The 12,980-nt window shown below is 38.9% G+C and overlaps 1 protein-coding gene across 2 annotated transcripts in view; it reads right to left on the reverse strand.

Moving 5' to 3' along the window:
* Zw10 (zw10 kinetochore protein) overlaps positions 1-12,961 on the reverse strand; it is a 34,161-nt gene extending 21,200 nt beyond the window's left edge. Inside the window, exons 1-7 of one of the 2 annotated variants that reach the window (XM_004856609.3) lie at positions 12,774-12,961; positions 10,642-10,776; positions 3,784-3,885; positions 3,529-3,606; positions 3,216-3,375; positions 1,375-1,527; positions 430-621 (exon numbers count right to left, since the gene is read on the reverse strand). In XM_004856609.3, coding sequence (XP_004856666.2) covers positions 430-621; positions 1,375-1,527; positions 3,216-3,375; positions 3,529-3,606; positions 3,784-3,885; positions 10,642-10,776; positions 12,774-12,878 — 925 coding nt within the window. In that variant the 5' untranslated portion in view covers positions 12,879-12,961. The remainder of the gene's footprint in view (positions 1-429; positions 622-1,374; positions 1,528-3,215; positions 3,376-3,528; positions 3,607-3,783; positions 3,886-10,641; positions 10,777-12,773) is intronic. The other variant, XM_087212390.1, reaches the window with a different exon arrangement.
* Between the last annotated feature and the right edge of the window lie 19 nt (positions 12,962-12,980).

A 12,980-nucleotide genomic window follows, 5' to 3' on the forward strand; every position in this document is an offset into this window, starting at 1 on the left:
TTGTATACCTAAAATGTACCAATAAAAGGATATACAGAAAAACATTCAATTAGTTTATAAGACAAATGGAGATTTTCCTGTGGAATATGTAAAAGACCACTGGGTTCATTTCTCCTTGTCCTATAAAAAATACAAGACTCCCAAAATGTTATATTATTAGAAAGTCCAACAAGAGAAGTACATCCCAGAATTCAACTAAAATAACATTACAAATACAGAATCTGGGGTAGCTCTCATGACCCAATTTGCCAATACAGGGGAGGGAAGAAATCCAAAGTAGGCAAGAAGTAAGGTCTATTTTATTCCCAGGGCATTAACTTACTTCAGATCCTTCCTTCACCCACATTATGGGGATTTCTACCTTAAAATAATATTCACTTTTAAAAATATCCTTCTAAAACATAAAAGCACTGCTTTGGGGATACAAACCTAGAAGCTGTTTCTGGAGTACTTCCAGTACCAGTCGGATCTTCGCAAAAGCTTCAGATGGTAATGGATGTTCCAGGTCAGTCATCAGAGATTCAAAACGAACAACAACTGCTTTAGGCTGGCTTTCTACCACAGCATGAAGGGATGGGGAGGATGCCAAAGGCCTAAGGATATACTTCAGCAACATCTGACCTGAAAAATCATGTGAACTCTCATCAAAAAACACTAGAAGAAGCTGGGCAAAGTGTAGCCTGTAATCCCAGCACTCTGGAAGACTAAGGCAGATTGCAAGTTTCAGCTAGTTATAGTGGTACATGCCTAGTAATTCCAACACTCTGGGAGGCTGAGGCAGGAGGACTGAAAGTTTAAGCCCAGTCTGGGGAAACATACTAACTTAGTGCCTAAGTTAAGCCCTATCTCAAAATAAAAAATTTAAAAAGGGCTGGGTATGTAGCTCAGTGCAAAATCCCTGGGTTCAATTCCCAGTGCCATTTTTTTTTTTTTAAGGATTGCAAGTTTGAGGCCAGCCTGGACAACTTAAGGTAATCCTGTCTCAAAATAAAAAATTTTTAAAGGTTTGGAGATGTAGGTCAGTGCAAAGGCTCTGGGTTCAATCCTAAATACCACAAAAAAAAAAAAGGACCCCAGACTTCATAACCAAAATACCTATACCATGATATAATGCACTGCTCCTTTTCCCACTGAAATTTCCCCGTTTAGAGATTATAAATAAATAAATAGGAACTAGTTTTTTTAAAAAAGGAACAAAGAAAGGATCCAAATCCATAATAAAAGCAATATTTACGACAATTCCCTTTGATGAATCATAAGGCCAAACAGCATGATTAATACTTTCTAGAGAATATTTTATAATCTTTTCTACCATTCCTTTAGCACTGGACCTTCTGAGAATTCATATAAATGAAACAAAGCAGCATGCTTTACCAAATGATTTAAGCTTAGTATGTAGTTCTCCAAGAATAGAAAACGCCAAAAGGACAGAACTGATGGGTGGTGTAGGTGTCTTCTCCTCTTTCTGGGATTGTTCAGTGCATAAATGAAGTTCTGTTTGCAGGCAGGATTCTAAGCTGCTGGTATCTAAGAAAAAGAGGGGAAAAATCAGCTGCTTCAGCAATACAAGGTACTCCCACTTCTATATTTCAGAGCCCATTCACTACTGAGATTCTTAAACATGTAGTTTCATTACTATGTATTTCTAATGCACCCAACTATTAGGACGTACATGCCCTTGATAAATTTTTAAAAGAAAGTGACTACTGTGATATGCCCAAAGAATCAAATTAAGTACAAAAGAAAGATAAGCCTAAATAAGTATGCACTGAATGAAAGCAAGGAATAAAAAATGAACTCCTAGTTTCATAGACCTCCACTTCCTCTTCTATGTTCCTTTTTTTTTCGTGTGTGTGTGCATGTGTGTTATTGGGGATTGGACCCAGGTTTTACTAGTACATGCTAAACAAGTGCTCTAAACTGAGCTGTATCCCCATCTCTTTATGTTCTTTTACCAAGAGAATAGCCTGCCCAACAAGTTTAACAGGTAGAACACATTATAATGAAGAGTTCAACATACCTGTCAGCTCTATTAATTTATAGTCTAGATGGAAACAGAATCTAATATGTTCTAGATTTCCTTCAAAATATTTAATATACATATTTGTAGGTTAAAATGGATACAGGAAAGGAAGTATGGGGAGACTATGAAGTTTCCCTTGAAATACACTAAATTTCAAGATCCAGTGTTGGACAAATGCCAGATATAGTTGCATGTCCTTTACATACACCTTCTGAGATTTCACTCTAAGGAAACACATCAAGGGGGCTCACACCAAGAGGTGGGCAGAGGAAATGACAGCCAAACAGTGTAAATCAAAGTGAGGGCCAGCATAATACTACTTCTTCATCTTGAAAAGCAACTTCTGTTTCATGATCTTGTCACATTTTCCCCAAAAATTGAAAAAAAAAAAATTGAGTCAAACCTTTCCTCTACTCACAGGCCCACTGACCCAGGCCTCTTTTCCTCAGCAAGAGAAAGAATGGCTTAACAGATTTTTAAAGGTTTCTAGCCAAGACAAGCTGCTGGGATTAGGGCTGGTGATAACAGCTCCTTCTCACAAAGGAGGGGAAGGTTAGTGTGCTACCATTTTATTATGGTTTATATCTAAACTGTTCCCCAAATATCTCTGTGTTTGGAAGGTGACTGGATCATGTGGGAACTACAGCTGACTTGCCAGTAGGAGGTAGGGCCTGGCTGAGGGACGTCAGTGGGGGCACGAGCTGGAAGGGTATATTCTTGTCCCTGGCTCCTCCCTTGGCCCCTGGCTGCCATGGTTGAACACTTTTTCCTCTGGCATGCCCCTCTGCCATTCTATTTCTGCCTTGGAGCCAGCCAATCATGGACTGAAACTGTGAACCAAAATAAATCTCTCCTTTAAATTGCAAGTTTGCGTATTTTGTCCCAGTGACAGGAAAGTGACTAAGACACTCCTCCACCATACCCTTATTACATGGCCCCCAACCATCCAATCATCCTTCTTGGGGTAGGGGACATAAAGAGGAATGTAAGAAAAGTAAAGTGGGAACAGCTTAGGGACTCAGATAAGTTGGTCCTAACAAAGCATTTTGTTTAACATGAAAACTCAACACAGACTTGGGAGATTAACAAATGAAACCTTCTCATCTTCCTATACAAAATATTTAGAATATATTCAGAGGCCAAAATGGTTCAGGCAGATTAAGCAAAGCAGTCCACCTGAGGTCAGCAGCACCTTTTGATGGTGGGAACTTCCAAACAATCAACTTCTGCCACTCTTCTCCAAGATGATAAAGTATGTTCTGTTTCTGTACTGTAAGCTCCATGCTGAGCGATTTCAACATTTTTAAATCAAAACACTTTCTTGATTTTAATAACTTCAAGCATTTCTGTGCCTGGTAGTGAAACAAAATCACTGTTAAACATTCCATCTGGACTCAGAGCAATTAAGACATGCTTGTATAATGATGAAGAATACACAGAACACAAAGTATTCTAAAAACAGAAACAGCACTAATTGGTCATGCTTTAGAAAAATCATTTAGTACCTCTTCCAGATGCTGAGCAGCAGTGACATACTTCTTCTCTGCTAATGCACAATTATATTCTTCAATAGCAGTAGAAAACTGAAAAGATAAGACTAAGTTATTAGGTATTTTATTTTATATGTCGTTTCTGTCTATTTTTTTAAATTTAAAAAAAAAAAACATCATTTAGTCAGAGAATACACACTGAATAATGAGACCAACTGGGAAAAAACTTTCTCATAAGAAACCACTAAAGTTCAAGCTAAGGTGACTAACCTCTTGTAGCTGTTTAAGCAAATTCAGGACTACTGAGTCTCTTTCCAGTTGTTGCTTCAAGTCTGTAAATTCAGCAGTCGATACATGAAGATCCCGGCGGACCTAATTCATACATCAAAAATAAGTACTATTAATCTATACCATACCTAACCACTAAAACATTAATAAGCTTTACCAGGTCAATATAATTCATGTTGAAATTTACACGCTAGCTCAGTCTGAAATTAAAAATCACAGAAGGTAGTAGGAGAGACTTTAGAGATCTACTTAGTCCAAATCCTTCTCCTGCAAGAACACCCATTCCCATCAACACAATATCCTCAGGTCACCTTTCTTGCTTGCTTTTTTCTTCTCCATCCCTTTCTTTTTTATCCTTCTTTCCTTCCTTCTTTACTTTCTCTTTCCTTCTTCCTTCTTTCCTTCCTTTACTTTCTCTTTCCTTCTTTCTTCTTCCTTTCCCTCCTTTCTATCCTTTCTTCCTTCCTTCTTTCTTTTTGGATTTTTCTTTTTTCTTTATTTTAGTACCGGGGATCGAACTTGGGCCCTTGCACTTGTGAGGCAGGCAGCGGAACCACTGAGCTAAATCCCCGGCCCCCTCTTTTTGGATTTTTAAGACAGGGTCTCACTATGTAGTCCAGGCTGGCCTTCAATTCACAGCAATCCTCCTGCCTTAGCCTCCTGAGTGCTGGGATTACAGATATGTACAACCATACTCAATTTTTATTCTTAATTTAAACTGTTTTCTCTCAACAGAGAGTTCCTCTACTTGGATTAATAGTAAACAGTATCCTCATTGCAAATGATAACTCAGTCTACAGTTCGAACAGTTTTAACTAATAAAATCATTTTCCTATGTTGAGGCAGAATCCACCTCCCAATATCTTTTCAGAGACTTTACATCATCAATTATTTCCTCTCTTCTATAACTTTAACCTCTCCCTACTTGAGTCTTCATTCATGAAATATTTACTGACTGAATACTTACTAGTTCATGGCTCCTCTCACCAGATTTACATAAATTAAAAATCTCTCCTGTCTTCAAGAAAAAAATTCCCACTACCTAAGTAATCATCCTGTTTCTCAGCTGCTGACTTCTCTCCTCCTCTACACAAATAAGCTTCTCAAAATAGTGATCCACACTTACTGTCTTTACTTTCTCAACTCTCACTCACTCTAAACTCATTGTGGTTTCTAGCCCCATCGTTTCACCAACTGTTCTCGGCAAAAATACCAATCAATTCCTTGTTGCTAAGTCCAAAGCATATATTACTAGTATTTAACTATTTAACAATACTCGCTGCTTACTCTCCTTCCTCCTAAAACATTCTTTTTTTCTTTTAATTAAATTCTTTCATTGGTACATTGTAGGTATGCAACACAATTACATTTCTCATTGGGAATTGTACCTTTATATAATGCATCTTGGTTCTTATTTTTTCCCCATTCCTAGCCCTCCCTTCACACCCTCCACCCTTCCCTATTTACAAAGACTTTATTTCCATTTTTTCCATTTCTCATCATTTTTCCTTTCCCTTCTTTCCTTTCCCCTGTGCCTCCCACTACCCTTACCCCTTTGGACCTTTTCTTCCTATTTTACATTATCGATTATTCCTTCTAATAATTGGTACATTTTAGGTACACAATATAATGACATTCATCATTGGAAATTTGCACCTTTACATAGTTTCTCTTGGTTCTTATTTTTCACCCTTGCCCAGCCCTCCCTTCAACCCCTCCAGTCCTCCCTATTTACAAAGATTTTGTTCCTATTTTTCCATTTTCTCATATTAATCCCATTCCCTTCTATCCTTTCCCCTAGCCCTCCTACTTCCTTCCCCTTTGCCCCTTTTCTTCCTATTTCACATTACCTATTACACATTTAGTCCTTATTTACACTTTCAGTTTCTCACACCAGAGAAACTATTCTGTATTTATACATGTGAGTCCTATTTATTTCACTTAAGAGTATCGCCTCAATGTGCATCCACTTAGCTATAAATGTCTCTAATTTCCCATGTTTTATGGCTGAGTAGTACTCCATTTTATTAAAAAACCACATTTTCTTTATCCAGTCTCCAGTTGATGGGCATTTGGGCTGTTTCCAAGTTTTAGCTATCACAAACTGTGCTGCTATGAACATGGGTACACATGTATCACTGTGGTATGATTCTTTTAATTCTTTGGGGAAGATACCCAGCAGGGGAATAGCGGGGTCAAATGGGACTTCCAGTCCTAGTTCTTTGAGATATCTCCATACTGATTTCCACAATGGTCGCACCAGTCTACACTCCCACCAGCAGTGGAGCAGGGTTACTCTTACCCCACAGCCCCGCCAGCATTTGTTATTTGGTTGATTTCATGATAGCAGCTATTCTTTCTGGAGTGAAGTGGAATCTCAACGCTGTTTTCATTTGCATCTCTCGAATGACCAGTGATGTTGAACATTTTTTCATGTATTTATTTGCTATTTCTACTTCTTTGTCTGAGAAATGTCTGTTCATTTCAGACGCCCATTTTCGGACTGGGTCTTTAAATTTGGGAGGTCTGATCTTTTTCAGTTCTTTATAGATTCGAGATAGTAGACCTTTGTCTGAGGAAGAGCAGTTGAAGATTTTTTCCCATTCCTAAAACATTCTTATCCCTTAGTTTCATGATACTAGTCTCTACCGATTTTCCTCCTAGTTCTCTGCCATTCCTTATGTTTTTTGGGAACCTCATTTTCCCTCTGATCACTCCATACATAACTGATACTTTTTTTTCTTGGTACCAGGGATCGAACTAAGGTCCTTGCGCTGTGGGGCAGGCAGTGGAACCACTGAGCTAAATCCCCGGCCTCATAACTGATACTATTACTTTCTCCCTCCTGCCTTCTTATTCTGAGGGAAACTCTACCCTACCCTTACCCCAAAACATTTGACAGTGTCTGAGACATTTTTTGTTGTCACATTGAAGGAATTCTGGCATCTAGTAGAGGCAAAGGTTACTACTGACATCCTACAATTGTACAGGACAGATCTTCCCCACAACAAAGATTTATCCAATCCAAAATATCGAAGGTGTCAAGGCTGAGACACCCTGCTTCATATACTCTCTGGCAGTCTCATCCATTCCCTTAGCTTCAATTTCTAAATACTATTACTTCAGGTCCACATTATTTTCCTAACCTCCAAAAATGTATATGGGTAATGTGATGTACAAACTGTCCACCTAAAGTCATTTTCCTTTTTTTCCATAGTAATGACACTCAACTAGACTATATATTCCAGGTTCCCTCAGAGGAGGTGTGACTATACATACATCTAATATCTTACCACTGGAATTTAAGCAGAAGTGATGTGCACCTTTTCTGGGTCTTAAAAAAAAAATGGATGTGCCTCCTTAATGCCTTCCCTTTGCCCTTAACCTGTAGCTACAACCTAGTCATGAGGAAAGACCAGCTTCAGCCATGCAAACGAAAACCCTAGAGCAGTGCTTCTCAAACTGTACTGAATATACATTATCACAGGGTGAATCTCATTAAAATGCAGATTCTGATTCAATAGTTCCAGGGTGCCAAGATTCCATATTTCTAACAAGCTACCAAGTATTGCCAATGTTGCTATTCTGCAGATCTTAGGAACACAGGTCTCTCCATGGCTCCCACATTTCTGTACTGTCTTGCAAGACAGGCAATGACTGTATTTCTGGGCTATCTTTTCAAGGACGTCTATGTAGTAAGTGGCCCCCTTCCAAACCAAAAGGGAGACATGCTTGTTCTTTATCATACAAGATCCCATACTCAGGAGTATGTACAATGCAGCCCGCTGCACATGGTCCAGTAGGATGTGGGACTTTTGATAACAGGCAAAAATGCAGATATTCTGGCTGTGCTATGAATATGAATTGTCCTTCATCTCTCCCTCAAGTGACTCATGTCTCTAACCAAAATTCATGAAATTACAGCAGTCTGATTTACTGACTCATTTACTTACTAATTTTCAGGTAGATTACAATAGCTCTCCTTCTGCTGTTGACACAGGCCATACCAGGGTGACTAGGCCACAAACTGTGAATAAACTTGTCAGCTTAGACTACCATTTAAAAAAGTAAACACAAAAGTTATCTTGTTTGAGCAACTGCATTTCAAGGTCTCTGCTTTTCTTTTTCAGCCCTTTTTTTTTTTTTTTTTTTACAAAAGTCTAGTACACTCCAACTGCCTCTACAAGTCCACTTGGATACACCACTGGCATCTTAAATTTAACCCAACAAATCTTCTACAAAACCCTGCTCTTTCTCTAGATTCTCAATTTCATTGAGCTAGCTGCCCACTTACCCTTTTCCCCTTCATCTTTCACTCTCTCCATCAACATGTCCCAAAGATCCTGTCTTGTAAATGTCACCAAGATTAACCATTTTTGTTCATCCCCATTGCCACTGACTTTCGAGCAGGTCAGCACCTCATTTTTCTTAAATTATTTTAACTGCCTTCTAATGCAATAACCGCCCTCCCATGTCCCAGGCTCATTTCCCTCAAGTCCTTTCTTCAAACTGCAAGCAGAATGAGATTCATAAAATTCAAATCTGATGTTTTTCCCTTACTTAAAATTCCTCACAGCTTCTACAACACTGTCAAGATGATACCCATGATACTGAGTGCTTGCTTTACCTTTCTAGCTCAATCTCATGTCTCTTCCCACTGTCCTAAAACATTAGTTATGTCGAAGACCTGCAGCTCCTCAAAAGTGACTTAGTACAGTTCCTTACATCTTCCCAAATACTTTTCCTTCACCTGTTGCCTAATCACCAGACACTCAAATCTTGGTTCGGATTCTATTTCCTACAGAAGTCATCCCTAGCTACATTTCCCGTCTGTAACTGAATTATTCCTACATAATATTGTATCACACTATTTCACTCATTTATATTCATCTTGAGATTCACAGCTCAAGTACTTCATACTTCAGCAATGAGCACAGTGTCTTGTACCTTGGAGGTGCTCAATATAGCAAATGATTAATTAATCCTCTTTAAAACGAATTTAATGCTATTCTTGAACTATAAATTTGAATCCTTCTCCTATATGACAGGGTTTCAAATATTCAAAGTATTTTTTGCCAAGGTTAAATATCCTCCTTTTTTTGTTTGTTTGGTTTCTAACTCAGTGGTCCAGTTTTCAGGACCTTCTCATCACAAAGGCAATCATAACTGAAAAAATTCACCAGCCATAATCCAGCGCACAAAAAATAAAGAGAGACCATTGCTGCCTTGTTTCAATCACTTCTAACAGGACAGTAAAATATTACACTATTGACTCACTAATCAACCAATCAAATAAGTACAAATACTCTGGAAACAGTTTTTGAACTACGTCAGTGTTGTAGAGTAACATTTATTTTTTTATTAACATTTTATTAACATTTATTTATTTTTATTAAAAACTAATAAGAATGATTGATAAATGGGCTGCTAAATAGATATTCTAGGTAACCAACAGTTTCCTCATTTCCCACTCAAATCTTAGAACTTTTTTTTTTTTTTTGGTACCAGGGATTGAACTCAGGACCTTGAGCTTGCAAGGCAGGCAGCAGCACCACTGAGCTAAATCCCCAGCACCTCAAATTTCAGAACTTCTGAAAAACATTTTCTTTCTTACTTTCTTACTTTAATAATCATCACATGGAGAACAGACTTGATGTCTTTCCTTGGTATTAAAAACCTTAAGAATACCTCAACAACATGATTTTGGATATCAATGATCCCTGAGCAATAATTTAGAAATAGATATAGAACACAAGTAAGGTTAAACTTTGTTTAAAACTCTGGTATCAGTATGCTTTCTTCCAACTACTTATTTTTCCTTTAAAAAATAATGCAGGGAAAAATCCCGGTAAGCTAAAATATGCACAAATATTTTTTAAATTATGAAAGAGGTATTTCTTTCCAGATTTGCTTATTTCTTTTTGTGATGCTAGCACTTCAGCAAACATGGTAAACATTTCTACATGTGGTTCTATTTTTTTTTTTGGTACCGGGGATCTAACTCAGGACCTTGCACTTGTGGGACAGGCATGGCGCCACTGAGCTAAATCCCCAGCCCCACGGTAAACATTTCTAAAACCTGCAAAAATCTTTGTAAGAATTATAACAAGCGCTAGCCCACAAAGTGACACTGTGAAAGAAAACCAAAGACCCACTGTACATGCAAGGAAAGTAGCTTTATGACAGAAAGTAGAGCAGTTGCGACGGACAAACCATGTCGGCTTTCCAGAAAAAGGCAAAAAAAACCAAAGATTGTTTCGAAGCTTGAATGTGTTGAAGACAGCTGCAGATCTAAGAAGAATATTAAGACTTTAAGAGATGCCAGCAAGGACTGTGGGTGTAGCTCAATGCTATAGCACCTGCCTAACACACCCAAGGCCCTGAGTTCAATCCCCAGGATGAGGGGGTTGGGAAATTATTTCAACCCAGAAGACAAAAGGCCAAATGATCTAGCTCTAAGCTTCATCTGTTTTTATTTTCTTATGAAACAATGAAGTCCTATTATTAATTTGTAAAGTGCTATTCAAATGGAAGATTATTATTGTAGCTAAGAAATTTTTTACCACAGAAAAGAGGTAGAGTTTTGAAAATATTTCTAACTCAAAATTGACATCATCATACAATCATTTGGTTCAACCTCCATTTACTAATAAGAAAAGTGAGGTCTTGAAAAATTTTACAGAATTGATTAGTCTTAGAAATCAAGAAGCTCGGACTGGGGATCAGCACCTCCTCCCTGGCAAACGTGAGGCTGTGAGTTCAATTCCCAGTACCAAAAAAAAAAAATCAAGAAACTGAATTGCATCCATATATATCTCCAGTATAACAAACCTTTCTTACCTCACTCTCTATCCTGGATTTCAACAGGTCAATGTCATCAGATAACTTATCCACCTGGATAACCAGGTCTTGCGCACTCTGCATACTTGGAAGGAACTCACTGTACTTCTTGCTGATCATACTGCACACCTCACCCTATGATATAAGACAGATAAGTATAATATGAGACAATGAGATAAGGGAACTTTTAAAAAGCATACACCTTGTCTTCCATAAGACATCTTTTTCTTTTTTTTCTTTTGGGTACCGGGGATCGAACTCGGATCCTTTCGCTTGCGAGGCAGGCGGCAGAACCACTGACCTAACTCCCCAGCCCAAGACATCTTTTTCAAAAAGATGTATTATGTACATGTACCAACTCCCCACAATAAATGTAATCATTACATACTATAAACATGTACTAATAAAAATAGAAATTTTTAAAAGAGAGGCTAAACAAAAAAAAGACATCTTTTTCATATTGTAGCTTTCTTAACAGCTACCCATAGCCTTCCCTCCAAGCCAATGAGTTCTTTTCAAAAACATATTACTTTCACCCTTAACAGTCTCATCATTATTAGGATGTAAGAAGACAATGATCAAACGTAATAGTACCCAAGGAATGTAAAATGCTGGAAGAGAGAAGGGTGGAGTCAGAAATTCTCATTAAGCTATATAAGACTATATATACTAATTCTAATCACATAGAAAAGAGTGTAAGTGGATAAATTCAGTCCATAATCTGTACGTTTCGATATTATTAGTTTCTTTCTTCTTGCCTATAAAATTTTAAGGCCTAATTCTGAAACTCTAAAAATGATTTGAATTTCATTATCTCCTTTAATTTCAATTAACTAAGAAACAAATTACTGAATACGCTGCACTGAATTATTCAGTGCTTTAGAAGATGTAAGAATTATGTTTGCGCTTCAATTCCTTTTAGGTAGGGAAAAAACTATACAATGGAGCGACCAAAATAGAGACCTGAAATGTAATACAGCAGAGTTGTCCTCCAGGAGCATAAATGAGAAAAACTGCCTCTCTTGAGAGAAAATGGGGCATATTTTATACAGAAGACTACACTGAGACAGAAGCTGAAAAATGGGTAGAAATACACTGAAAAGTGGTAGAAGGGTGAAGGAATGGCAATACAAGCACAATCTGGGAACAAGAAAAAAATGGGTTCTACTTGGAGCAAAACACTTCATCCGCTAAGATTCAAGTTGGTAAAGGAAAATAGTGACAGGGGAGGTAAATTAGGTCCAAAACATGTAGGAGCCTTTGGAGCCATGCCAAGTAGCTCAACCTGTCCTCTTCCAACAACATGAAAAAGTGGTGAAACATCTTAAAGCCATGTTACAGAAATGCTAATGATGTGAAAATTAAAATTTAGGAAACCACTTTTGTATAAGCAAGAGTTGTTAGGAAGAGCTGTATTATGTGCTTTCATGCATCTTGTGCATGCCAAACTTGCTTCCTTAAATCCAGACTTAATGCAGGTACACATACTTCTACAGAAAAGAAACCTGAACACACAGGCAAATACTGTCAAAGCCAACAATGTCAGACAAAGTGGCAGTGTATGTGGTTATGTGCAGTAAGCCCATATATCTATCACTGATATATTTTATGACACTCACTCAGCATAGCCCCAAGGGCTTAAGGATGAAGACAACTTTAGAACATATGAGGGGGTAAAATTTCGGGAAGGAGGATGGCGCAATCCCAATCCTCTCAGATCTATTACGTTCATTCACCAACACAGATGGGGTGGCTGGTCCCATCTTTCTATCCCTCTCAAGACACCTCGAGGTTTCCAGCTACAGTCCCGCTCTGCCTTTCTCGCCAGTCTTCCTCCTTCCCCTAACCCACCACTCGTCTCCACCTGAGCCTAGCACCCAACACTCCTCGCAAGCGCCCCGCCCTCCCCAGTAACAGGCCTCCTCAGTCCCCAAGAGTTCCCTGGACTCCCCATCAAACTCCCTCCGCAATCTACATTTCTCAACCCTGCCACCCTGCAACCCCCAAAATCTCCCCGACTGGCTCCATTCTGGGGATACCCACCGTGTGTCTTTAAGCCCCATTCCCTTTCCGTCACCTCAAACACCACCCCGCGCCTTTTGCCAGCCAACTAACAGCTGCACCGCCCTCACCTTGATCTCCTCCACCCGCCGGGTCAGACGACTGATCCGGGTGCCGAGATCCTCCTTCTCCAAGCTCCCAGAGTGAGCCAAAACTTCCGTAACGAAGGAAGCCATCGCCGCGACAGCAACGTGAAGCCCAGTGGGTCACTCTAGCAGCCAGCGCGGCACTCCCCTCCCGCCCCCGGATTCCGCGCTCGGGCTGCCGGGAAACAGAGT

Source organism: Heterocephalus glaber, unplaced genomic scaffold, assembly GCF_053883595.1.
Source record: "Heterocephalus glaber isolate CG9 unplaced genomic scaffold, H.glaber_assembly_v1.0 deba00001429, whole genome shotgun sequence".
Taxonomy (NCBI): Eukaryota; Metazoa; Chordata; class Mammalia; order Rodentia; family Bathyergidae; genus Heterocephalus; species Heterocephalus glaber.